We start from the raw sequence: 27831 nt of genomic DNA, 5'->3' as shown, positions 1-27831 counted from the left end.
ACATTACTATCAGCTGTTTCTTCTTTTTACGTGGCTACAAGAAATGTAAATCACATACGTGGCTTGCATTGCCATACCATTGGACAGCACTTCTCTGGAGAGAACAGAGGAAGTATCACAAGAGTCAAACAGAAAGGTCAGAACAGTGATAAGGCACTAACCTCTCCCCACGCCCAGCGCTGGCCCCTAGCACGTGCAGCTCTGGCCCTTGATGGCCCAATGTGCCCTGCTCCTGCAGGGGATGGGAAACCTGGGCAAGAAGCTCCCAGAAGGGGAACTGAAGCGCTGTTCTATGACAAATATTATCAGCATCAGAAAGTCAAACTGGGTGCCAGGGGCCACCTGAGAATTACAAGTCCTAACAGATGGCCCGAGTTTTCATCTTCTGAGTTTTAGTACAAAATCCAGAGAAACAGTTATAGATCTGTTGCCACATCAATGCCTACGAACATTCACCACTCGAGATGCTGCCTTTAGTGCTAACACAGCGCACTCATTTACAGACTAATAAAATCGGAAGAGTTATTATTCCTTTAAAACGCAGACATATCTGGGGTATCCACTTAACGACGCATGTGGAATAAATTACTTTTGGATGACACTTTTTAATTGAATTGAACTAACAGCTTAGTAATATGTTGCAATAAGAAGAATATTAGGATGATTAAAAGATCTAAAAACTCTTGCGAAATTAAATGATTAAACATAATGCTGAGTAAATGAACAAGCCCGTGTATATTAATCAGTTGTGGGCCTCCAGAAGCCATCGTGTAACTAAATGCACATCACGGCCCTGCACGCGTGTGCCTCCTCTCTCCCTCCACGCCGGCTTTCCATCATGCCCTCCTTACCGCCACGCTGGGCAAACTGCTTTTTCCACAGATAAACAATGCGTTAAGAATGCAGTGAGTGTAAGTGTTACAAGAGCTATTGCTTCTTGGCAAACACTCATTCCTTTGGTTGTGAGCTTCGAGAAATGGCCGTGTCATTAATTTTCAGTCCCTGTTTTTAACTGAAATGAAACTTTAAGGCGCAAAAATTAATAGAATTCTGGCTTCCGCTCTGATTGTAGGAATTGACATTCCTGGCGCATTCCCCTTGTTGAGATATCTCCTGTTTCCCGTTAACCCACTCACCTCACTGTGTTTTAATTTCCCTGGGACTGTTGAGTCCCGTGCGTCGGTCTTAGGAAGCAGGGGGTGGGAAAGTCATGTTGGGAGAAAGTATCAATTCCAAAGCCCGCCCCCCGTCAAAGCTGGCTGCTCTTCAGGGTGGAGGAGGAACAGCAGCTCCGTTGAGGTCTCAGGAAGGCATCCCCTGCATCCCTCCCTCCCTCTGCCACTGGCCATGCCACCCAGCACCGTGCAGGTGCCTTTTGTATGACCTAGAAAACTGATTAACTTCCTTACACGATTCATCCCCCGCCTGCTCAGAGATAACCCAGGTAATTTCTTTTCTGATTGTATAAATCTTTCATACCCAAGTCACAGTCATAATTAGTTACATAAAAATTCAGGTTACGACTTAGGCTGTTATTAGGAACATGAAAACAGTGAAAAGTTTTGTCTCGCTCCCTCTCTAATAAAAACTCTCAAGGTCTCTGTTATTGAGAACAGAAGGGACTTGGTATCTCATTAAGGCTAAAATTCAATTCAGAACAGAATCTCACTAGCTGGGCTTGATGCTGGGGCGGTGGGGGGCAGGAAACCTAACCATTCCCGGCAGGAAGTTTATAGCAGGTCTGTGCTCTCCGCACCCTGTGTGTGTCGTCGTGGCCTTCCCTCGGCTGGGCTGAGAATCTGTGCTTCCAAAACCAATGCCGCAAGAAGCTCAGCAGAGGCATCTTCTCAAATGAAAATATATTCCCCAAACCAAAGTGCTGACCAAACCCATCTTGCAGCACATCACATTGGAAAATAACACAGTGGAATTCCATTAAGCCGATGGCTCCTAAAGAACAAGTCAGCTTTCTGAAAAGTCCCAGATAAAGCGCTGCAATTGTCTCAATGGCTTAATGTAATCACCTACCAGGGCCACTAGATTCATCTTCCCCAATTGGGCAAATTAAGAGCCATCGAAAGGAATCACATTCCCACAGTTACCCAGGAGACTGAGAGGGCCCTTCAAGGCGGGCAAGGGTTAGCAGAGCCTCTTCCCACTGCACCCACTTCCCTCTGTCTGGCCCAACTCAGGCCTGGAAGGCAAGCTCAGGAAGCAGCTCTAACTGAACTCCAAGTTACAAGGGAAGATGCACCTCAGAGAGCCAAATGTTTGAGCTCCTAGGATGGGGGTAAAGTTTTTCAAAGGCTTCCAGTCCTGAAGACCGAGGCCCATTGTGAGTTATTAAGCTAGTCCTTTCTAGATGGCACAGTGGGTCATGACTATGCAACCCTAGACCCAGCAGTTGGAGTAGTTCTGGGCCTTGGATAATGTGGGGGTGGTAATCATACAGCTGTGGGGCAGAAGAGCATAGAGTGGGGGTGACCTGCACTTTACAAAATCCTAGCCCCCGCATTGTCATCTGAAATGCAAGAGTCAGACCCTCACCTCAGCAGATCTCATTCCTCACTTTCCTGCAGGGCAGAAATGCTGAAAACATTCATTTGTCAAAACTTTGAAAGCCACAGGACTGAGCCAACAAGGAGAGAAGCAATCAGGACTTTGTCATCAGAGGAGGCAGACTGCCCCCACGTCCTATCAAATTTAGTCCAGAATGTATTTTGCCATTATTGTAACTATGCCCTTCAGCTGCCACGCCATTTCAGGAATGGAGCGCTAATACATTCTGTGGCACAGTCTCTTTATGGGGAGGACAGGATCCCAGTGCCCCTTGACAGAGAGAGAATAATAGCATAATGCAACAGAACATTTTTGAAATGCTAATGCACGCTCCCCGCAACTTAATTTTATTTTTTTCTTATTGGCTTTTTTATATGACATTTCACAGTCCTGTAGCCTCAATAGCTAGATCTGCATCATAAAAATGACAACGCGGTGATTTAAGGAGGAGAGTCCATCAGAGTGAAATGGATGGTGTGCTTTTAAAGTATCAGTTTAGCACCTCTTACCTGGGGTCAATGTTCATTTTCAATACATCATTAAAGCATCTCGTTAAATCACTTGGAGAGTGGCTGTGCTCTTCTTACCCAGTCCCAGGTTGGATTATGGAGATAATGAAGTGGAACCCTGCAGGAAGGGCCATGTTAGGCACACATACTTTATTGAGTTAGGGCCTACCAGGTAAGGTTGACCTGAATTAAAGAAACTGGAGAGGAAAGGAGAGAGAGAAGCAGAGCGGGTGTGTGGGCATGGAGGCATCCATCGGAACTGGGTAGGCAGCAACAGATGCCGTCAAATTCGAGACCTCCTCTCTAAGCTTTGCAAGCACGGTGTTCACCAAACCCATATTCATAAGGGTCCGAGCTGCAGTGAAGTCTGCAGTCAGCAACCCAGTGAGATGAGAGAGGACACACCGATGTGCCTGGTAGAACTTTCCAGACCCCAACCAAAGTGAGCTCAAAGGCAAATGGGATTAACAGTTCCAGCACCCCTTACATGGGGCAGGCAAAGGACCACCTCTATTGAGGGCTTGGGCCAGAGCATTGGGCTGATTGAAAAACCCCAGAACCCAAGTGAGCATGAGTTCCTAAGAACATATCCTTCAAGCCCAGCTGCCTCTGTGTGGCTGTCGTTAGACACTGAGACAGGGATGTTCCTCAGGGCTTTCTTTCCTTTCTTTTGGAATATATTTTGTTTCAAAGTAATACATGCTAATTGTACATTACTGCACATAAGAAGTTGAAAGATAATCCCTCCCAAATCCCACTGCTCTCTTATCCCCCATCTCACACCCCATGGATAAATTCCATTGGCAATTTGCTTGGACCCACGCAGGCTTTCTTTCCTGCATGTACAAACACCACACAGGTATTTTTGTGACCTGGGATCAGACTCCACACATTGTTTTGCAACTTACTTTTCTCATTTAAAACCATTTCAGGTCAGTACAAATAGATTTGCCTGGCTCTTTCAAATTCTATTTGAAACCAAAACACAATAACCAATCCCCTGATGATGGATATTCAGGTTGTTCTTAGTTTTTCACTAGATAATATTGCAATTGGCGTCGTTGGTCACAGATATCTTTGCACATCTGTGCAAGTATACCATTGGATACCTTCACTAGAGGCTTCCTGAGGGGCCTGATTTTGCAGGTGCCTGGCAACTCTTCCAAAAGTGACCGGCTCTTGTCTCCATGTCTTACTGTTTCCGAAGTTAGGGAAAATGTCTTATTGTTTCCGAAGTTAGGAAAAATGAAACAGCCCACTCCCTCCTCTCTGTCATGGGAGGAGCAGGAAGGCAGCTGAGGTTTGCACTTAGAATGTGCTCCTGCAGAAGCCGGGCTACCAACACAAATGAGTCAGGCCTCCCCCACCTCCCATTTGACCTGCAAAGGCCTCAGAGCTCCCCAGGACTCCTCAGTCACCCAGGAACTCAAATGCACATTAGCCCAACTTTTCAAACAGCGCCCATGTAGGGGGGTAGTGACTTGTCTCACTCAAAGTAGGGGACATCACACAGGTCGGGGGGCATTGGAGCCCTGGGAGTCAGCATAAAATTCTCCATCATGTGGTGTGAGAAGGCACAGACCAAAGTTGACCAGACCCAAAGTGTTCTGTGCTGTAACCTGATGATCTGGGAGCTTGGGCAACAACAGAGGAAGCTCTCAGGAAGGGGAATCCAGCCTCCACTCTTGGTGAAAACGGTGCTCGTGCTAAAGCCTATTGAGTGGGTTTATCAGTTCTGTTCTGATTACGTGATGTCTCTGGCACCTAGGTTTTCCAAGTGAACTCCCTTTAAAAGCTTGAGTTGTGACCAGCTGGGTTTTTTAGAAATTACTACATAATAGCTAACACTTTATTTGAGCCCATTAGTTTTGGCATTTTTAAGGTAAAATTTTGGTTAGATGGCTGATGCTAGTGAAAGCAAATTCCTCCAGAGTCAGTGGCAGACACAGCTCCTCAGTGATACTGTTCATTTCTGCCCAGCCTGAATGTGTGGCTCATGCGCCTTCTAAACACAGCCCTTCTTGCCCCAGCCAAGCCAGTGAAATGTAGAGGTCGGAAGAGTTTGCCTCCTGTGTCTCATGACCTTCCTCCTGTTCTCTGGACCCTGACCTCTGCCCCAAGCAAACCACACTTCCCCGATTTGGAACCTATCTAGCAGTCTCTTCTGCCTGTGTGTTAATGACTGACAGCATGGCAGGCAGTTCCTTCCCAGGTGTGTCTCAGTTTCTGAAACAAATCTTCAGCGATGGACTCAGGTATCCACTGGCAGGAGAGCAACACCAAGTCCCCGCTTTAGCAAGGGCACTGCAGGACCACTGTGGCCATGGTGCTTCCCTTGCTCTGACCAGCCTGGGCAACAGGGGAGAGGATCCACTTGAGACCTGGGGCAAATGGCTTCACCTCATTCAGCCTCAGCCTCTTCATCTGTGAGATGGGCAGATGCTCCTCACCCAGCCTCCTTGTGGGGCTTATGCGGCTGTGGACACGAGTGTGCTTTGTGAAAAATGGGTTGTCTTTATTGCCCCTGCCTGTTTAGCCCCAGCCCCAGGCCCTCTCATGGGTCCCGGGGCCCTCCTAAGCCAGGGCTCAGGGAGAGGCCCTCACAGCGCCATGAAAACACAGTCTGCAGCTTTCAGGCGGCAGGTGCTGGATGTGTCCTATGCCCGCCTCCTCACCACCGCCCACCAGAATCCTGCACCTCCTCCTCCCAGACCCCATCGCCTCCCTTTTCTTCCCCTATCCCCAGAACCTGTTGAATCAACATCACCCAGTTTTTCCTACTACTGTTCCTCCTCCTGGGAAAAGTGGTTCTGAGACATGGGATCAGGAAGACTCCAGGTGTGGAGACACAGCACAGGAGCCCACCCTGCCCAGCTGGCAGGTCAGACCCTCCACCTGTGTGATTGCAGGGACCTCTGTGCTCTCAGAAGGCACGGGGGGCAGCGGCACGCACATCCCTTTCTGGTTCCCATGGGGGTGATCCAGAAACATCAGGACCCTCCCAAAGCTGAGGACACCGAGTGAGGAGCCAGGGACAAAGGGGAAGCTGTGGTCACTGCTCCAGACCTCCACTGCCCAGGCTTCCCTCTGAGCAGGGCAGCAGAGGCTGCGTCAGCTGCTGCAGGCTGACCGAGAGGGGGTCCTAGGCCTGATCCAGCTTTCCCAGCTCCCAGGACACCAAGCAAGCAGAGGACAGGCATGGAGACACAGGTGTCCTTTACCATCTGCTGCCACAGACTCCCCCACTCCTTAGTCAGTGAGGGACTGAGCGGATCTAGGCAGCTGCCTCACCTGCCTCTCACAGAGGGACAGAGGCATCGTGAAGCCCAGGTTCTGCTGACATGCAATGATTTGCTCCACAGCATTCCTGGCTCACCGCCTTCTCTCCGAGCCCATGGGGACAGCAGCCCTGGGGAAGGGTGGAGAGGCAGGAGCCGGGCATAGCCTTGGCCTCAGCCGGGAGAGAGCCAAGCCTCCTTCTGAACCACATGCATTTTAATAGGCAGATTTCACTGACAACTGCCCTGCGTGTACAGGGAGCTCATTAAACCAGAGTATTGTTTCAGGACAGCACAAAGCTGTTCTGCCCACAACTTCCTAATCCGTCTGTAGAAGCTGCCAGGAGAAAGGAAACTCATTTTCAGCTCCCAAGGTCAGGACCTTGAAAATAGTCAGCAGCCGTGTTGGCTGTCTGGCCAGTGCTGGCTGGGCTCACGGTGTCCAGAGAGGGAATCATGGGAGTGCTCAGGCTCAGGCGGTGGGAATGGGGCTGCCAGCTGTGTAGTCATGGTGCGCTCACACTTAGCAAGGGCTCAGGCACTCCATTGTGGGCCTGGGTGGGGACAAGATGACCAGGACTTGTAGGGCTGCCACCAGCCTCTAGGGAGAGTACATTTTGGTTGGAGCCATTCGACAATCCCCCATCATGTGGGTGGTAGGCTGTAAAGTCCCAACCACTCAGCACAGCAAAATGAGGCCCCTGGGAGAGGGCCCCCACCTCAGTGCTGGGCGGCATGCCCGGTGCATCAGCTGAGCTCAGTGCAGCCCCCGTGTGTCATGTGTGTAGCCCCTGAGGCCTTCCCCTCCCCCACAAGTGTACCTCATGACTGGGGGTGTGAGGTGCCTGCTGTGGGGCCTGGAAAACCAGGGTGCCAGAACCCCTGCCCCTCTCCCTGCTGCCTGCCATGGCCCGAGCACCTTGAGACCCTCACTGCTCCTCAGCCTTCCTTTGCCCTTCAGTGTATACAGTACCCATTTTCCTCCTCCTCTCCAGTTTGCAAGCATGGCTCCTTCACTCAGCTAATGTCTGTTGGGGTTGGCTGAGCACCGGGCCCTGTGCAAGGCACTGAGGAGGCGTGGAAGCCAGGCAGAGATCGTTCCTGCCACTCAACCACACCTACCCCTCACCCCACCCTGTGTGCCCCACCAGGTGCTGCTTTCTCAGCTGACGCCTTCCCACAGAGTGTCCCATTGACCTGGCCTCCACAGAACGTGGCACAAAACCCAGCTCAGGGCACCCTGATAGGCTGTGATCCCAACACGAGGTGCAAGAGGAAGGTGTGAGTGAGGGGCTGCCAGGGAAGACTCAAGAAGGTGCTAAGCCAGCTCACACTTGAGGTCTCCAGGCTGTCCCAGGTGTCAGGGTGCATGTCCAGGACATGGCCTGCAAGCAGGAGCCCTTTGGAGAGCCTCTGCCTGTGGCTATGGGAGTGGAGGAGAGGCCAAGCTGAAAGGCTCAGGAAACAGAAGGTGCTCGGACTCAAGGACTGGAGGGCAGGACCTGAAGGAGCCAGAAAGGATGATGAGGCTGGGTCTGGGAAGGCGGAAGTGGTTGGGGAGATGAAGGAGGGATGGGAAGGATGATGAGGCTGAGCCTGGGAAAGTGGAACTGGCAAGGGAGATAAGGGAGGGATGGGACAAGTCACCCAGGGTGGATGTCCTGTGGACATAGAGGACAAGGTCCAACAGAGCTAGGCTGGCCCAGCTGGGAATGCCAGGGGTCAGACTGCTGTGGATTTTCTCAGAGGCCACCCGGGGGTGGCTCCCAGCAGAAACTCATCTCTAGGGTATGGTGAGCAGCTGCGTGGATGGATATATTTCCACACTGGTGACTGCTTTCCAATCACGCCATATTTGTTTTCCCCAAGAGGGCCGTGTTGGGATCTGAGACAGTAACTCTGCCCTCCTGAAGCACCCCAGATTTAGCAGAAGGAGCCAGTGGCCACTGATGGCTCCCAGGGCTTTGTGGGGACTGCTGGGCTGGCCCTTGGGCTGCAGGCAGGCCGTGTTGTGCAGCATCTGTGGAGCTGAGGGCAAGTGGAGGCTTCCTGGTGTCAGGATCATTTTCCTACCGCAGATAGTTTGGATGCTTGTCCCCTCCAAATCTCATGTTGAAATGAGATGCCCAGTGTTGGAGGTGGGGCCGGGTGGGAGGTGACTGAGTCATGGGGGCGGATCCCTCATGAATGGCCAAGCACTGCCCCCTTGGTGATCAGTGAGTTCTCAGTTCACGGGAGAGCTGGTTGTTGAGAGGAGACTGGCTCTTCCTCCTCTCTCTCTTGCTCTCACTCCCTCTACACCTTCCCCATGAACGTAAGCTTGATGAGGCCTCACCAGAAGCCAAGACGATGCTGGTGCTATGCTTGTATAGCCTGCAGAACCGTGAGCCAATTAAGCCTTTTTTCTTTATATATTACCCAGCCTCAGATATTTCTTTATAGCAATGCAAGAGCAGACTGACAGACCACCCTAGCCTTCTTACGACCTCTGCAGATGAAGGCTGAGGTGGGCCTGGAGAGGTTGGGGGAGACCAAAAACAGCCAGGACCTGGGAGGGGAACACACCTGGTTGCAGTCAGCTGATCTTTCCTGAGCACAAGTGAGTTTCTCAGAACCCTTTCCTTCTTGATGGGCCAGAGTGGAGAAGGGGAGGTAAGACTGAGAGGGGCCCTCTTGGCACAGCTGGGGTTACGGGTGGGCTGAAAGGACCACCTCATAAGGGCACTCCCGGCAGCCAGATGTCAGCACAAAGCAGGGTACATGGGTGAAACTGGGTTTCCAGGGATAGAGAAGGAGGGAGCAGGACAGTGCTAGCCATGGGGTATCTGTGTGGTTTCTTTATGTAATTCATGTTTATAAAGGAGCCACAGTCTTGCCTCCCAAGAACCCAGAGGATAGTTTTATCCCAAACACTTCTGAAGCTTTTGAACCTGAATGTGATCCGGTTTTTACAATGTGCAAAAGAGAAACTGAGCCCAACACGGGCTGTAGACCTCATGATGCAGGAGCTATTTGTTAGGATGCAGACTTCTGCTCAGGCTGTGCATGTGGTCCCTCCACCCAGGGCACTGGGACCCCTGCAGTGGCCCTGCCTGTGTGAGCCTGTTCAGTTCTAACAGTGAAGTCATCAGCACCACAACCGCAAACAAACCACACAAGATCAAGAGAAATCAGTCTCCTGTTGCCGGGGAGTATAACTGGGGCAAGGGACAGTCGCCACAGCACTTATTCCCAGGGGCTTCCCCTGCCCCCTCCCTAGCCTGGCTGGGTGGGTTGTGGGAGAATGAGCAGAGGCACCATGCCAAGTCTTAAATCACCTTTCGCTAACTTGTTACCTATGTGAGGATGAGATCCAGATTTTTTTCCTTGAATTTATCATTGTCCCCCTCTCCCTCCAACCCGAGTGCATTGAAATGGGGTGCTAAGAAGAAAAAAGTGAGCTGGAATCCCCCCCGGGGCGCTGGTCCTGCCACAGTACCTCTCTGGACCTCCGCTTTCACATCCCCACATGGACAGGCCCGTCAGTGGCATCAGGTCCAGGATGACCAGCCCTGCAGGGATGCTGTGGGGGGCAACCTGTGGAGCATCTACCAGCCTGTGGGTCCCTAGTGGGAGGGGGAGTGACTCCCCTGCATTCAGAGTACAGGCCAATTCTACAAAATCCAGCCCATCACATGGCAAATTGTCAAAAGATGCTTTTTCAAACATTTAGTTTCACCCCTACCTTTGTGATCATTGAAATTTATTTTTGTGGGTTTGTGTCCTGCTCCACCCCTGCCCCAGCGGCCCTGGACAGGCATCCTCACTGGGTGCAGGGCAGTCACCACACCTGTGTCACCTCCAGAGGCAGAGTGGGGCAAGGGCAGGGCAGAGGTGTCACTAAAGCCTGGAACTTTCACACTTTCGGCTGCCCAGTTTGAGTTGAGATGACCTGGGCGTATTTGCGTAGTTCTGAGCTCCTCTGTGAGGTGGTGCCCTCCCTGGTGGCCAGCGATGGGGGAAGGCCCAGGACATTTGGAGAGTGGCTGGCAGTTCCACTTGTGCCTAGCTCAGTGTGAGTTGTGGGAGATGAGGCTGGAAACCAGGTGCTAGCAGGCCTTCAGTGCCAGGCAGAGGAGCCCGCTCCCTCCGAGACAATGTGGGGGAAGGGGCCTAGGAGGTGGTGCCACACAGACCCACCCCATGGTCAGCATTCCCAGGGAAGAGGCCACCTCCTGCCACCAAATGCTGAGGTCCCTACTGGAAGCAGCACAGAGGGGATGAAGAGAAAAGTGTGGTTTCAGAGGAGTGGGAGGCCACCTGGCTGTAATTGTTAAGATGGGGAGAGTGGATGAGATTTTGATTCATTCATCCCTAAAATGGACCGTTCACTCAGTCAGCTGGCAGCCTCTGCCTGTGCCTCCTAAAGCAAGTGCCACATCAGTGCTGCTGAGAAGCAATTTGCCATGGGTCAAGATGTGGAGATTTCCAAACTGACAGATGGCGGAGGAGTCTTTGGAGAGGAAACAGGAGGCATTTTTCTTACCAAGACCTGTCCTTGGACAAAGCATACATGGCATGATAGGGTTCTCACTGAAAGATAATTTAAAGAACCTACCCAAGACGAAGAGAGAGAGAAACGTCCCATATAAGGGAAAGAGATTTCTCACATCCCAATACTTTAAAACTTTGCTGCCACGCCTCTGCCTCACACAGAAAAGGTTTTGGCAAAGGCAAAGGAATTGGTTTTATGTCACAATGATAACGGTGGTGACACCCACTCTTCTGAGTCTCCCTCCCAGTCAGCTGCCTGCACTGAGACCCTTCACCACCAGGAGAGGAGCGGCAGGTGGGCCAGCCAAGCCTGGTGTCTGTGGGAGAGTTGATAGCCACACCCCTGGGCAAGGTTTGGCCTTGTCCAGCTCAGATGAGGAATGCCAGGCGGCCTCCCCAGAGTGTAACCACCAAGACATGGGTGAGTTAGGAAAGGGATGTATCCACACAGGCGATCTCCACTGCCTAGGGCAGGGCAGTGGGTGGGCAGCCACTCCCAACACACGAAAGATAAGTATTTATTTTAAGGGTGTGCAAGCCACATTTTCCTTGCTAGCATTGTGGTTATTAATATATAGCACAGTTCTCAACAGTGCCACTATTGATATTTGGAGCCTTTTAATTCTTTGTCATGGAGACTGTGCACTTTGTCTGTGCATTTTGGGCTGTTCCACAGCATCCTCAGGCTGTGTCCACCAGATGCCAGTAAGAAACCACCCCCTCCCCAAGATGCGACAACCAAAAATACCTCCAGTCTTTACCAAATGTCTCTTGAGAAGCACTAATGTATACCAAATGGGTTTTACCCAATCTTTCCACCATTGGGTCCAGTTTCCCACATGCCCATTATACTCCAGGCTCTGCCCACCTTCTACCACACTGCACAAGGTCTCTGCCCCATCAGAGGCTGGGCCACCACTCAGGCTCCATGCCCCTGCCTCACCCACTCAGAGACTTTTCTTCTGAAATTCTCCCTCTCTATCCGATCACTCCCACTAGCATACAAACACAACACCTTAAAAACATAACAACCCACTCTCCTTGACCTTCTGTCTACCATCCCACTTCTCTGCTCTGCGTCATGACAAAACCCTTCTAAAGAATGCCTCTTCACCTTCTCACCTCCCGTTCTCTGTCCAACCCATTCCAAAGATGGCTTCACTCCCCAGGGCTTTAATGAAACATGAGAGGCCCCAAATGACCTCTGTGTTGCCAAGCCCATGGCCATATCTCACTCCTCATCCACCTGGAGCTCTCGGCCACACTGGGCACAGGTGACCCACACCCTCCTTGGCCCTTCCTTCTGCATCCCTACCCTCCTCACTGGCCCCTGCCCATCCGCTCACCTCTAAACACTGGGGGTCCCAGAAACTGCACCCTTAGATCTCTCCTCACTCCACACTCTCTCCCCAGGGATCTCTTGTGATCCTGTGTTTCTAAGTATTATGCATCAGTGAATTTCAAGGTTGCATGCCTAGCCTAGGCCAGTCTCCTGAGCCCCAAACTCCCATATCCAGCTGATTACCCCCTCAGCCCACTTCCCATGGTTAAAGACAGATCCCTGCATCTCAGCTGAAATGTCTATCCTAACCCTCAGGCTTTCAGCAGACGGAACCATCACCCACGCAGTTTTTCAGGCCAAAAACCCAGTATTCATTCTGGATTCCTCCCTTTCCCTCAATCTCCCCATCCGGTCAAGCCTGTTGGCCCCTCTTCCAGCAGGTGGCCCAATCAGTCCACCCCCAGGACCAGGACCTGCTCTCAGAGCCATGCTCAGTCCGGAGTGCCCTGCCTGGGTGGCAGCCTCCTCTATCGTCCACCCCCCAACACCCAAATCAACAGAGTGCTGTCCCAACACCCTCACCGCTCCCTCCTTCCTGACAGAACCTGTTTGCCCACCTCTCCCCACAGCCACCAACGTCCTGGTGCCAGTCAGGGTGGTTTTTCCACAGTTGTTTAGGAGTGATGTGACACAGATCTGGCCAATGAACCTGAGGGGAAGTCGGCTGGGGAGTTTTTGGAGAAGTTTCTTTGTTTTGTTAACTTAAAAAAAATCACACAAGTGTCAATTTAGAAAAGGAGACTTTCTTTCTTATAAAGGATTACAGCCTGCAAGGTGGCTATCCCGCAGACTGGGCAGTGCAGCCTGCAGAAAAGACCAGAGATAGGCACTTGGAAGGAGAAGGGGTTGGGGTTGCAAGTAGATATATTCTACAGGTTACGGGAGGAGCTGTGGATATTTAGGAGCTGTGGATGTTAGGTCCTGGTGCATGTGTATGTATATACAAACATGCATGTAACATATGACCCATTTTCACTTTGGGGTGGAAAATTAACATTTAACTCTATTACAATTAGGCTCTATAGGTGAAAAGGTCTTTTCAGGATGCGAAGGCACTCAAGTGTGCAGCCTGTGTAAACCAGCCAGGATCAGTCCAGGGTCAGTGGTCTTCTTATCAGGAGAAGGTTACTGAAATCAGTCTCTTGTCCAGTTGCAGCTGTAGTTGTGACTTGCAGAACAGGGGCTGGGGCAGTGAGTTGGCCTCCAGGGGAGCTGCAGTTGTTCCAGCATTGCTTATCTCAAGGCCAGTGCTTGTTTAGCCACTGGAGGAAAGGAAAAGCCCTGTGGCAGCTAGAGCACAGTTTATTCAAGCACAGGGGTGCGAGACTTAACCCTTGCCTGGCATGGCTTTGTGTCCCATTTATAATTTGGTATTTTATTACCACAAAGAGTCTGTTCTGGCACTGGTTTATTTTTGTTTTTTTGTTTTCTTTTTTGAGACTGGGTCTCACTCTGCTGTTGCCCAGGTTGGAGTCCAGTGGTGCAATCTCAGCTCACTACAACCTGCACCTTCTGGGCTCAAGCAATCCTCCCACCTCAGCCTCCTGAGTAGTCTGGGACTACAGGCACTCACCACCATGCCCAGTTAATTACTTGTATTTTTTGTAGAGATGGAGTTTCGTCATGCTGCCCAGGCAGGCCTTGAACTCCTGAGCTCAAGTGGTCTGCCTGCCTCAGCCTCCCAAAGTGCTAGGATTACAGGTATGTGCTACCACGTCCAGCTAATTTTTGTATTTTTAGTAGAGATGGAGTTTCACCATGTTGGCCAGGCTGGTCTCAAACTCCTGACCTCAATGATCCACCCACTTCAGCCTCCCAAAGTGCTGGGATTCCAGGCGTGAGCACCGCGCCTGGCCTGTCACTCTCATGAGCTCTGTTTTAACATGAATGCTGGTCCATTGTTATGTCTAAACTGCAAAACAGAGTGGATATAACAAGGCATATCCAACCTTTGTTCCCTGCATGGCTGGGAACTCAGTTTTTAAGAGTTTTCTGGGGTCCTCTTGGCTAAGAGGGGGTCCATTCATTTGGTGGGTATCTTAGGATTTTATTTTTGTTTATAGTTCTTAAAACTCACATCCTCTCCACCAGATGTGTACCTACATATGATGCCTCCACCTGTTTGTAGGCTTCCCGGTAACCCCGACAGGCATCAAGGCAGCGTACTGAGGACTGCAGGGCAGAAAAGAGAGAGCCTGAGGCTTTGGTCACATTCTGGAACCATGGAATTAACCTGCCCAGAAAACATGCACTGGGGCCTTCTTGTGATGGAGATAGTCAAATTTCCTGAATTAGCCAGTCCCATTTCCAGTCAGGATTTTCTGTTAATGCTGCTGAAGACCATCTCAACCAATACACAGATGGTCTTTAAAGGTGTAAATCAGACCATTTTAGTATCCTGCATAGAATCCTACAACAGCTTGTAAGAAAATCAAACATAGACTCCTCACCAGACCACAGGCCCCGCCAGCCCTGCTCCCAACATCTCCAGTCTCCTTTCTTACCACTGCACTCAGAGGGCTTCCTTACTCCACGTTTCCGCTTTCTGCTCGTGCCCACAGTGTCATCAGTTGGAGAGGGATGAGGCTTTTCCAAACCCTGCTCCTGAACCCCTCTGCCAAAGTCCAAACCAGGCCATCAGGGGCCAGTGCCCCTGCCCTTCCAACAGTTGGGCTCAGCTGAACTCCCTACCCATGTTACTAAATATTCAGCAAACAAGCTGTAAGAGCTTCTCAGGTGAGCCCTGAAACCAGGATACCAGGAGTCTCCCATAGTGAGGAACAGAGTCTGATCACGGCTCCTCCTGGACCAGGAGGTAGAGGGTGGAGGTCCCTGGGAGCCGTGCTTAGGGAGGGGCTGGGAGGCTGTGAGCAATGTTTCCTTTACAAAAAGAAGGCAGCAGGAGCTCCGTGGTCCCTGGGAGCGGCAGAGCTGATAGCTGGCACAGGAACCCCTCATCAGGAGTTCATCAGCACCGTGGCACACTCGGGAAATTGGAATCAAAAACAAACACACTGATGTAAATTGTTCAAAATGGTCTGCAGATGCCTGTTTACAAAACACAGCCATGACTGAGCATTCTCAGGAGACTGGCTAATTAAACAGAAAACAAGTTATATTTATTCATGTTCTTTCAGGACGCAGTGGCTTCTCCCCTTCCTGCATGTGAAGCACAGTCCCCCATTTGGAGGGGGCACAGCCTGTGCTGTGGGGTGGAAATGGTGAAGGGATGCAGTAGGGGAGGCTCTGTGTCTGCCTCCTGCTGCTGGAGTGGCCCGCCGGACACAGCCCAACCCCAGGAAACTTGGGAAGACAGGGACCCGGATGATAAAGACTGGCATCTATTCTGCTTCCTTAGAGTAGGGTTTTTAATAATAAGAATGCCACAGTTTAGAAATCATCGTCAAATCTCATTCACTGGAGGAGGCCAAGAAAGTGATCCCAAATTACATTTCAAATCAAACGCCTTGGGAGGGTCACGGGGTTATCATCAAGACAAAGATGGGACCTCAAGGTTGTGTGGGGTCCCTGGACCTTCCCTCCCAGCCTGCTTCATCACAGGAAATCACACCATATTATGCAAGAGGATCAAGTCAGGAACACGGGAGTCATTCCTGACACTCTCTTTTCTCCCCACCCCATACAAACTATTTCCCAGCCCTGTTCCTTCCTCTTCATCTCCACAGTCACCACCCGTCTCTCTCCTGAACCACTGCCTTGGCCTCCTCAATGGTCCCCCTGCATTTTTTTCCTCTCTCCCGCCAGTCCGTTATTCACACAACAGCCAGAGTGATCCTTCAGCATGCAAATCATGTCACATCCCTGATTGACTTAAAATCCTGATTGTGAGCCGAGATCGCACCGCTGCACTCCAGCCTGGGTGACAGAGCGAGACTCCTCAAAAAAAAAGAAATCCTTCTGATCACTTTTCATCCCCTTAAATTAAAGTCATCAGTCCTTACCTTGCTCTGCCCACTCCAACTGGCTATTTCCTGCCCCTGACCGCATCTGTGCCATGTGCTGTTGCCTTGTGCCCTGTGCTTCAGCTGCACTGGTCTGTTTCAGCTCCCAGAGCACTCGAAGCCCCCACCCTGCCTCAAGGCCTTTGTATGGGCTGTTCTCTCTAACTAGAATATCCTTGCTTCCATTCTTGGCTTGGCTGGTTTCTTCTCATTTTAAAGATCTTCATTTAAATATTCCTTACTCAAAGAGGCTTCCCCCACCACCACCACCTCACACACACACATCTTCATAGCCCTCCCTGCTACTCTCTTGGTATTCTCTCATCTTGTTCTTTCTATCCATAATGCTTATTGTACTGTGTAATTTGTTTACATGTCCTCTGCCAGCCCATCTGAGACACGCCCCCCCCCCCCACCAGCCCTTGCTCCCTCAGGCCAGCAGTTTGGACACTGTAGCAACAGATATAGCTGTGGGGTGAAGGAGTGAAATCCCTGTACACAAGATATTCTGGGGATTGGAGCCAAAGTTGGATCTACTCTTGTTAGAACATTCTCAGAAGGTTCCTGACCTGGGTGACTTGGCTTCTCAAAAGTCTCTTTCTCATTTCCTTACGTTAACTGGTATTTCTTTCCCTTCTGAGGGGGGTGTGTTATGGAATTAAGACCAGCTGCTATAGAAATCCCAAAATCTCAGTAGTATAATACAGTAAAGGCTGGTTTCCCATCCTCATCAAGTCTGATGGGGTCAGGCAGCTCTCCCTCAACAGTGACTGGACCGTGTTCTTCGCTCTCATCAAATGCATGACCACAAAGCCTCCAAAGGCGGGGAGAGGAAAGCATGGATGATGACTGTGTCATCCTCCAGAGAAATAAAACCAACAGAAGATGTATATGTCTTCTACGGAACCAATAAAACATTGGCTCCTGTTGAAGCCAGTGTTTCAGTTTCAGTCTGAAAGCAGGAAAAAGACCAATGTCCCAGCTCAGCAGTGAGACAGGAAGGGTTCCCTCTCACCCAGGCTCATTTTTCTATCCAGGTCTTCAACAGATTGGATGAGGCCCACCCTCATTGGGGAGGGCGATCTGCTGTACTCAGTCTACTGATTCAAATGTCAATCTCACCCAGAAATACCCTCACAGACACACCCAGAATCATCCTCGAACAAATATCTGGGTGCCTTGTGGCCCAGTCAAGGTGACATATAAAACCAACCAAGACAATGACGCAGAGGTTGTGTGGCCAGGCATGGTCACCTCCCAGCACCTACTATGTCAAACCCAATGATATGGCCTCATTCTGGCTCCAAGAGAGGCTGGGAAATAGTGATAACGAATGCACAGGAATTGGAAGATGAGCTGGCATTTGGAAACACATAGCATGGCCCCCTCTCGCTAGTTAGGTAAAAACGGTTTGCTCTTCTCCACTGACTTGCTCAGGAGATTCTGGACCCAACCTTAGAGATCTGTATGAATTTTTGTAAATTCTGAGTAGCTCTGTATGATTATATAAGGTAATACATTCTTTTCCCCCTTAAGACACCAAAGTAATAGGCAGTTAAGATACTTTCCTTTTGTAAACATCTTGAGCAGAGGTATGCCCATCATCTTTGGGTGTAGACTCGGTAGGGTGGGAGAGACCCATAGACTGGCTGAGCTGACCAAGGCTACCCCCAACACACAGGAACCGGCGGGGGCGGAAGAGCTGGTACACAGCACTGTGACAGCCATGCCCCTGCTGACCAGGAGGCTCTGTGCTGTCCACCTCAGCACGGACCCTTTGATCCTTCTGATGGATGCCTCTCCTGCCTGCCACACTGTGGCACCCCATGACACCCAGGATGGTGATGTCACAGCCCCTGGGCACTAAGTTCTGCTCTAACTTCCTGTTCGTCTGCACATAGCAGTCACATTGAGGTTTAGTTTTCCCAAAACCAAAAAGATGTATTGGCCAGAGGAGGCTAAATGGAACCCCAGAGCCCAGAGGGATGCCCAGGTAACCCTGCCCCTGCACAGGCCCCTCCTGCAAACAAGGAGGATACTACACCAGACTGGGATGTCTTGATAGCAGGACACAGGTCTGCTGGGCACACAGGAAGGGCTCTGCCAAGAAAGAGGGCAACCAGGCTCTACAGGCATCACGGGCCCTTAACCTGGGGTCTGTAGACAGGTTCAGGCCTCTGCTCTCCCTCCCCACTTAACACTTGTCTTCCCTGCTAAGCCATGAGCTCCAGGTTAGCAAGCACCGGGCCTGTTTTCCTCGCCAGTATATTCCCACTGTATCCTAGCTCCTGGTACCAGCCCCATAAATAATTGTTGTCTGAGCACTACCCTGGTAGTTCACTTGCTTAAAACTGCTTATTAAAAGTCCCTTCTGTGTGATAGGCATTGTATTAGGTGCTGGGGATACAACATAAATAAAACAGATATAGTCTCTGCCTTTATGCAGCTTACAAAGGTGTTTGCTCACACCAGAGAGCAGAACCTGATAACTAAACTGTAATAAAAGTTGAAGCAACACCAAGCAACATAGGCCAGTTGAAAAAGTAGATTACCCACTGACCCGCAGGTAATTAACTAGTAATTTTATTGCCATCCCCAAAATGAAGCCAGCAAGAGGGAATGACAATGGCAGGAAGATTGAATCCGGTTACACATAAGGAAACAGGAGATTTGGGACAGAGGCAAGTGCTCTCTTGTATGGCTTTGGAGCAAGTCTGGCTAATACAGAGCCACCTGTGCAGGCTAGATGCATCCTGGTGCTCTAAACAGGAATGTCGAGATGAAAGGCTTTAAGACATCCTGTCCCCAGCCTCCCATCCACAAAGATTCAGCAGTTATTTGAAAGAATCCCAGAGTGACAATCTCCGGTAGAGGGAACTGAGGAGACGAAAAGCACACCATCCCTCCCACCTGCCTTGCCCGGTCCACCAGGACATGCTAAAGCAGCTTCACTCTGTAAACACCAGCCAAAGTCACAAGGTCCAGGAGATGTTGGGATGTTGCCCTATTTGGTCAGGAGACACTGGTCATGCGCACTCCACCTTGGCTCCTCCCCTTCTCACCGACTTCACAGTGTGGCTCTGGTCACAGGGATGGGACCAGATCAATAGGCTTTGTCACTCCAATGCCACAGCTTCTTTGGTGGCACCCAGGTCACCTGAGGGGTTTGTTTCAGGAAAGCACATTAATTTAGAGGGAGAACAATGTGGGAAGAGACTGCAGTTACAGAGATGTGTCTAAGTGCCTGTCCTGTGCTCTCTCCAAATTGCCCTCATTCCCAAGCAGGCCCCTGAGCCTGAGTTTGCCCTCCGAGGCTCAGTCAAAAATATTGATGTGCAGGCAGGTTACTGAGCTTTTGACGGGATTTTTTCACCAACAGCATCATTTGAAAAATGGCAAATGTCCAAGTAGGAATGTGTTCCATTAGTGTGTTTCTGACATAAGAAAACTAACACCAGCTTGACAAGAATTTGAGAAATTTAATTTCTATCGCTACAAAGCACCAGAATCCTGTTTGAGAGGGTGCTGATGGGTTTATGAGTGTCTCATCGAGTTCAAGTCAGTGTGAGAAATAGCGCCTGAGATTAAGGGAAAGCTGTAATAGGAACTAAAACCCAATTCTCCAGCAGCTGAAATGTTATGGCCTCCTGCTTTCAGGAAGGATGTTTGTTAGCCTGCTTATGGTAAGCCCATTAATTCCCTGTGACCGCCCTTTGTCTCCAAACTCCAAGACTCAGGGAGAAAGGTGAGGACGGGTGTTTGTGGCATCTCATGTCTGGAAAACCAAGGGTATGCTACTGCACTGGTTTGAAGGGTCAAGAGAGACAGGTCATGGCCTTGAGCCCACCTACTGTATGCCAGGCCTTGGGCTAGGCACCAGAGTACCAAACAGCCCTACCCAGAATCCCACTGTGGGACATGCAGCCTAGCTAGTGGCCCAGGAAGCTCTGTCTTGTGCTAACCAACCCACACTGATGGGCCATCATTGCAGTGTGGCCCATGTGTTTTCATCCCAGGAGGATATCATGGGAAGCCCTAAGCTTTGGGAACCCTCCAATTCCCTTGCCCTCCTCAGATTCCCTACTTGCAGAGCAGCTCTCCAATGCCAGTTCTCATAGCGGGGTGTCAGTCTCTCTGTGGGCACAGATTTCCGTCCAGCAGTGCCAGACAAGCTCCCTGATGGGCTACTCTGACCCCCAGCCCAGCCCTCTCTTTCCAAAGACACCAGCCCCTGTGTGTAGACACATTCTCACCCCAGACACAGTGTCTGGCCGAGCCCTCTCTCGCTGACCCCTGATCATACTCTGAGTGCTGGGCATATCTCGTTTGGTCTTCCACGGACCTTGGAAAACTTCCCATATAGTGGCCAATGAGCCCACAGATGGTCAGTCAACACAGGGGCATTGGAGCCACAGCCAGGGGCCAGAAGGACCACTCATTGTCCCCTGGAGGGCTGCATATGGCATCTTCACCTTCCGCTCATGTGACCTGGCTCCCCACCAGAGCAGAGACCAGGCCTGGGTCTTCGCTGGTCCACAGCCCTGCAGATGTGGCCAGCACGGGTGAGGTTCAGGAGATGTGCGATCACTGAACATAGACAGAAGGCATCTCCACAAATTCCAGACCCTCACCATCAGGATGTGAGGCTCAACAGGATGGTGGAGTTTGCTTAGCTGGGCCACATCTCCTCCCCGTGAAAGCTGCCCCCATCACTCTCCAGAGAAGGGGCAGGGTAGAGGCAGGACTGCAGCAGCCTAGATCAGGTTTCAGTTCTGATTATTCTTACGGTCTTCACTGTATGATTGCGGCTATCTGCCCTGATCACACATGATGCCCAGGCTTCCCGATGCAGTTGTGATGGAGATGGAGGGAAGGGAGGGGGCCCTCGTTGCATCCCTATGATGGTCATAGGGTGTCGATCTGCCCAGTATACCCTTTCCATGAGACATTTTACCCCAGCCCAAACACCTAGTCCCTGCCCCTGGAGGTGGCCACTCAGCCCAGGCCTGATGAGCCAATCAGCCCTGTACCTGCACAATATTCAATCCTCTTGCCCTTAGTGTTTGCTTCAGGGAAGAACACAGGAGCTGTATGTGGCCAATCAGAGTTCCCCCATGCTTTTTTCCAGGGCTCACAGGCAAGATTTGGTCCCTTCCTCTGGAATCCCACATACAGAAACAATGTGAGTGTGGGGCCACCAATGGACATCTTGCAACCAAGTAGAGAATGCCACTGTCAAAGGCCCTGGATGCCTGCAACCTCTTCCACCTCCCTTAGATTTCCCATTGTGGGAACTAAACCACCTTTTTTCCCCTAAGCTATTAATAGATGAGCATTTCTGAGTGTTTCTGTTACTAAGCCTGAAAAAGTTCTGATAAATTCACCAGGACAGTCTCTTTCAATCTTCTTCACCTACTATCTGTCCAAGTGTTTGTTTACAATAAAAACTTCAGGGTCCCAGAAATATCCCATGAGGTCATCTTGGAGGTAGGGGCCAATAGTGTGAGGAGCTCAGAATGGACAAGTAGCAGGTGCCAAGCAGGCCCACACTGAGGTCTGAAGACACAAATGCCATGGGGAGCCAGCTGGCACAGTGGTTAAAAATGTTAGAGACACAGCAGGGGCAAGACTGGGGACTGTTCTGGACTCTATGTGGTGATCTGTGGGTAATGGGAGCCATTGGCAGCTCTTGAGCAGGGCTGAGATGTACCTTGTTCTGCCAGTGGCAACAAGAGACTTGCAGGCAGCTGGGGCAAACTGGAGGGGTGACCATGCAGGAGGCTATAGGGGGCCTGGGGTGGGGCAGGGGAGTCCTCAGAGGGTGTCAGGAGGGAAACCTCAGTGGGATTTGGCACCCATTGGTGCTGCCACTGGAGGTGTCACTTTTACCATCATGGGTAAGTGGGCAGAGAACAGGGGCAGATGACACTTAGGGGCAAGAAAAGATGCAGTGGGAGCACTTGCAAGACTCAGGGGGTCTCCGGGGACATGAACATAGAATAATCGGCTCCGAGGCAAAAGCGAGGGGGGGGCCCAAGCCCTCATTGTATCCATGTCTAAACTGAGGCCCAGTGACAGGAAGGGAGCTGCCAGGGCCACTGAGCTTGTCAGTAGCAGAGCCAGGCCTGGGGGCCAGGTGGCCTGCCCTGCTCACTTGGGGCCCAGCACGTGATGCTGCCTTATTTTGTACTCTCCCTGGAAGTCACCCTGGGAAGCCACTTAGTCCTACTCTTGCCACTTAGCAAGGAAGGAGGACCTGCCAGGGGGAGGCTTGTTGACCAGGAAATAACTGGGAGTGAGGGTGGAAGGAGAGGGCTCAGTAGCCTTAAATCCCTTCAGAATTGTGAAAGGAGCTGGGGCATATTGACACAAATTAAATCCAATAAAACATTCATTTAATTAAACTTTAAGTGATCCAAATATTTGCTGTTTGGTTAATATTCACGTAGCTGACAGGAGCAGAATTACGATGGTTCTATCAGTATTCACACATTCTAATTCTGCATGAGTTTTTCCTGTGCAAAGTGCACATCTTCTACATACAAATGACTGGGAATAACTCGGAGAGGATGCAGCAGCCAGTTATCCCAGCCGGCACAGGACCAGAGGGACACAGAAGGCTTCCATCTCCCACTTGGATTTTTGTTTCCTATTAGCCCTATGTTTGAGGCTCCTGCAGACCTTTTTCTAGAGCGGCTTGGAATATATGACTTTGGGGCCACATGGAGGAGGGCATACTACCTTTCACATCAGTCCCGTGTTCCAAATGAGGGGCCATGCTCCTAGCCTTGTAGACACAAGGAGCCCCAGGAAACCGCAGCCTACCAGACTGCCTCGTCTCCCTGTCTCCCACCTGCATTCCCCCTCTCTATGTACCCAGAGCTCTTCTCATCTTGTAACACAGTGGTTCTCAGGCCACCACAGAACCCCTGGGGATGCTTGTTAAAATCTGGATGTCCACTCAGCCCACCAGAGAGTCTGCATCAGCCTGAGGTAGAGGGGCAAGAATCTGTGCTTTAATTACCCACCCCCAGAGATATGATACAGGTGGCCAGGAAGCCACACCTGAGGAGCGGATCTCTAGGGCCCAGGGGAAGCCCTGCTGTGGCCTCCAAGCCCCTCCCCGAAGGCCCAATTGGTCTTTTCCTTCAAGTCTGACCACAGATAAGATGTGCCGGGAAAATCTAGGATCCTTTTGTAACTAACCTGACTTCACAAGCCTCACCCCATTGGGAGAAAAACACAACTAAATGCTCAATCCATTGTAAAGATTAGCGCGAGCTGACAGTTTTAACAGTCCACGTAAGTAGTGCTCTGTCTAAAAACTGCTCTGTGTCTCTAGCTTCCACGCCTCCCCCCACCCCCTGACCCCCGTCCCAGCTGCTCTCCCCGCTGGCTTCTGAGTGCCCAGGGAAGCAGCGTGGTGGTGCACTGCAGCCTCACTTCCCATGGCAAGGGACTCTGGGTTGCCCTGTCTGAGGTCACTCGAAGCTGAGCTCAGCCCTGGGTGTGCTCATGATCTGGGCTCACAGCCTGGTGGACTCGGGGGTCAGGAGGCTCCCCCAAGCAAGGCCCCCCACAGCCACCACTGGCCTCCACGCCCCTTGAGGCTAGGAGCACTTCCCTTTGGACCTTGGTCTGGCAGTCCAAGGCAGTTCTCAGGTACAGAGATGATGCTGCTGAACAGCAGGGGTTCGGCCTACGTCTGGTTGCTCACCTCACAGAAAGTCCATCACGGAGTGGATGAGTATTGCCAGGGAAGAAAGACTTTAATCTCAGTGACATCAACCTGGAAATGGGAGACTAGTCACAAATCCATCTCTCTGACTAAAGTTCGGAGTTTAGATAGCGGGGAATTAGGGAGAGGTAAGACAGGAGATGGTCAACAGGCAGCAGGTGTGTGTCTTATTGTCCGGCTGCGGTAATCTAGGAGGCCTGGTGGTTTCCTGTTAAAAGAACTCAGATGAAACAAATTGAAGTTTCTCAAGCTTCAGTTATCTGGGAAAATTGGGCCTGTTTACGTACCAGGAGCCAAGGTGGTTCTGGCTCTGCCCAGACACATGTGGTTGCCCCAGGTGGCAGGAGCAGCGGCACAAAGCCTCGTGGCCCAGGGGAGCCTCTTGGTCATCTGGTGAGGAAAGGACACCTCCTCTTCTCTTGGGGGGAATGCTGAGGTCTGAGTCCTACTGACCCGTAGAGTACGGCGGGAGCTAAACCATTCTAGCACATTCTCACTCTCTCTTTCCCCTCTCCAAAGCCCAGGTCTTGCTGCAGAGTTAGTGCCTTCTCTCTCCTGCCCTGAGCAATAAACCTCATGACTTGGAGGTGGGAGGGTAGCGAGCAGAACTTGATTTAAGGGGGAACTTGAAATGCATCACTTTAATGTTGGTAAAATACTATGCCAGTTGCGTCTGCATCCACCACTCGGTGCTTATCTTTCCTCGACGGTTCCTTCACCGCGAGTCGCATTTTTCCTGAGTGTGATTGTCCCCTCCCCACCGGCCTGTTGGCTCTTTTACTTCTTTATTTCATTTTCTCCATTTCTCATCCATCCATCCAACACCACTGATGAGGCACCTAGCGTATCTTGTTCATCTTTGTGAGCCCAGGGCGGGGCCCCTCAGCGTCTGTGGAGGAGGGAGGGCTTTGCTGCTCAGGGTCTGACCTCAGGGCCCTGCTTTCAATTCAGCTGCTCTGCTGTGCCTCGCACCTGCGGCTGTTTTCCCTCCCTCTTCCCCTCTCCCAGGGCAAGAGCGTGTGAGCACAGATGTGCTGCCTGCGGGGCTGCTGCTGCCTGGTCACAGCTCACAAGCATCCCGCAGAATAACAGAGCTCAGCTCCCAACTCTGCTTTGCTCCAGTTCAGGGGAATACATCTGTTGGGGTCCCCCAGGTCCCAGTAGAGTCGTAAGCTTGAATAGGGAATAGACAAAATAGTACCCACTGCTCCCAGAGCCAGCCTGCCTCCCGCAGCTCATGCCACCTCTGGCTATTGCCCCAACCTCCCTGAGTGCACAGATTTGGGAGAAGAGCAAAAGGAAGCCAGTCCCATCAGTGGCCTCTGACTCTCCCCCAAAGCTGATCCCATTTGGTCATTTAAGCAGCCTGAGTTTGATTAATTTTTTCATAAATCCTGAGAATCTCAAAAAACTTGTGATTGCAGAGAAATATCTTAGATTCTTACCATTTGCCTGAAGAATGATCAGTCCTAATGCCAGTTACCAAGTGCAAAATGGCAAGGACCAATAATTTCTGCAGCCTGAAGTATGCTTCAGAAAATTAAAAGCTACAGTGCATGGTCACAGAACAGAAATCCAAATCCAAAGTTCAGCGAGTCCTCAAACAGAAACAAACCAAAGATCAGCCAGTTCACTCCCCAGACTTCAGACAGCACAACCTTTCAAACTGACCCCAGATGGATGAGAAACCTGTTGGCTCACTCAGCAGACCTTCTCTGCACTTAGCAAGGCCCAGACTCCAGTAGGCCAGCGGAGCTGTGAGCAGGGTGCCGCACCCCTTCCCCCCGATCTCTCAGTTTTGTGGGCCCCCTGGCCTTAGCAGCCCACATTCTTGGCTTGACACAAATCTATGGCTCAGATTGTCCCCTGCACATTACCTATGGTTCTTGACCTGTTTGGACTCACACAGCCTTTTGGGCATTTGACCTAAGTCTTGGCTCATCGCCCAGCAAAAGTGTCTATCTCTACATTTAGTCAGCACATTGTAAACAATTTTCAGGGAGCCGTGGAGCCCTTCTGGGCCCCTTCCACCCAGGAAATTCATGGCTATTCACCTTGAGTTGAGACTCCACTCCCTGGGCCTGCACCTGACCGTGCCCCCTCCTTTCCCTCTGCAGAAGTGGTTCAGCTCAGCCTCGCCCCCGAGGACAGGGTCAGTGTGACCACAGTGACTGTGGGGCTGAGCACAGTGCTGACCTGCGCCGTCCGTGGAGACCTGAGGCCACCAATCATCTGGAAGCGCAACGGGCTCACCCTGAACTTCCTGGACTTGGAAGACATCAATGTAAGTCACTTGGAAGCACTCTGAGCTCAAGTGCACCTCCCTGGGAGAGTACACTGGGTAAGATGCCATAGGCAGTGGCAGGGCCGGAGAGTTTTAGTTTAACATCCCGTGTTTGGTGCTTTTCTAGCCTGTTGTCAGCTTGGCAGTATCAGAAAATCCAAGTTCCACCACAGCAGAAAATAGATGAATGGTGGCCATCAGCCTTGTAGCTATGTCTGGCTAACGAAGAGAAGAGGGATGCGATGGGCAGGACAGGAGGCCTCTGAACGGGGCTGCATTAGCAAAGGCCTGGAGGTGACCCTGAGAATGGGCTGTGTGGGCCTGCTCACAGGGCTCAGAGGGATGGACCACAGGCCAGCAGAGAGTGCGGCAGGCTCCACAGCTGAGAGAACAGCGGCCTGGGTTACCTTAGGAGGAGGTTCTGGGCCCTAATGCTGGGTAGGCTGCAGACAGCTGCATGCAGGGAACGGGTGGAGGGCAGAGGTGAGCCACTGGGCTGGGCTGGCTGGAGGACAAGTGCCAGGTGCCAGATGAGAAGGTGGAGGGAAACCAGGTCAGGCCAGAGGGGACCTACCTTGGGGACATTCGTTGCTGGGTGAGGGGACAAGGGTCTGATGAGTTAAGTGGTGCTGTGTGGAAGAAAGCAGCTGAGCTCATGCAGCCTAGCGTGGCCATCAGGGGGTACTTTTGTGCTCTGAGGAACCAGGCAGCCTCCGTTGGGGTCCCAGCATTACCCACGTCAGTTTTGTGACTTTGAGTAATTTCTTAACCTGCTGATCCTCAATGAATTAATCTGTAAGAAAAACATTAGCAATACTTCCCTTCTATTGGACTTAAAGAAGTGGCATAATTCAAGGATATTTATTGGTCCAGCTTTGGCACAAGAGGTGATGTGCCTTCCCAGAAGTTCATGTGAGAAGACAGAGTGATGTCACCCATGTAGTGAGCTGCCAGGACAGCTGACGGGTCTTGGGTTACAGTAACAGGTATATAATTTTCAGGCAGAAGAGAGGGCAGCCCTAGCCTTGTTGGCACAGGACAGGGCAGCTGGTCCACAGTGGGATGCTTGCCCAAAGAAGAAAGACCTGTGGGATAAATGGTCAGTTCCTGCTAACATCTCGAAGGTGGTGGGGTAGGGGCTGGGGCAAAGGGAGCTGACCCGGGCTGTACGACCCCATGAGTTGGACTAGCACAAGGTGCACCTCAACAGGAGATCAATTTGGGCCCCTTAGATGGAACCCCATTCCAGCCAGCAAACCTGCCCTACCATGGAGAGAGAGCCGCCACAGGAGGGAGCTCCTCATCCCAAGGGGCATGTGCAAGCTCAAGCAGGGACTGTGGTCAGCAATGCTGCTAGCCACAAGAGGGCAGCCACACCCAGTGACCTTGAAGGTCCCTTCCAACTCTGAGACTTGTGGGGAGAGAGACCCAGCATGAAATGCTGCAGGAACCACCAAAGTTAGTCCTCTCCTACTGTGTAGGCCCCTTCAGCTACACCCTGGGGGTCATGGGGGAAGCAGATGGAAAGAGGGGGCCACTCTGGAGGTCCTACCCCAGGCAGTGCTGCCAGGGAGTACCCCTTCCCTAGCCTTGTCACACTGGACAGGATGGTTTCCTTGTGATTTC

General features: G+C 51.3%; 1 protein-coding gene across 1 annotated transcript in view; it reads left to right on the top strand.

Moving 5' to 3' along the window:
- FSTL4 (follistatin-like 4) overlaps positions 1-27831 on the top strand; it is a 662587-nt gene that overhangs the window by 582892 nt on the left and 51864 nt on the right. Inside the window, exon 7 of the mRNA XM_011951100.1 lies at positions 26039-26205. Coding sequence (XP_011806490.1) covers positions 26039-26205 — 167 coding nt within the window. The remainder of the gene's footprint in view (positions 1-26038; positions 26206-27831) is intronic.

Source organism: Colobus angolensis, unplaced genomic scaffold (assembly GCF_000951035.1).
Source record: "Colobus angolensis palliatus isolate OR3802 unplaced genomic scaffold, Cang.pa_1.0 Scaffold314, whole genome shotgun sequence".
Lineage (NCBI taxonomy): Eukaryota > Metazoa > Chordata > Mammalia > Primates > Cercopithecidae > Colobus > Colobus angolensis.
Note: the sequence above shows the minus strand (reverse complement) of the source record. Positions and strands in the feature narration are given on the sequence as shown.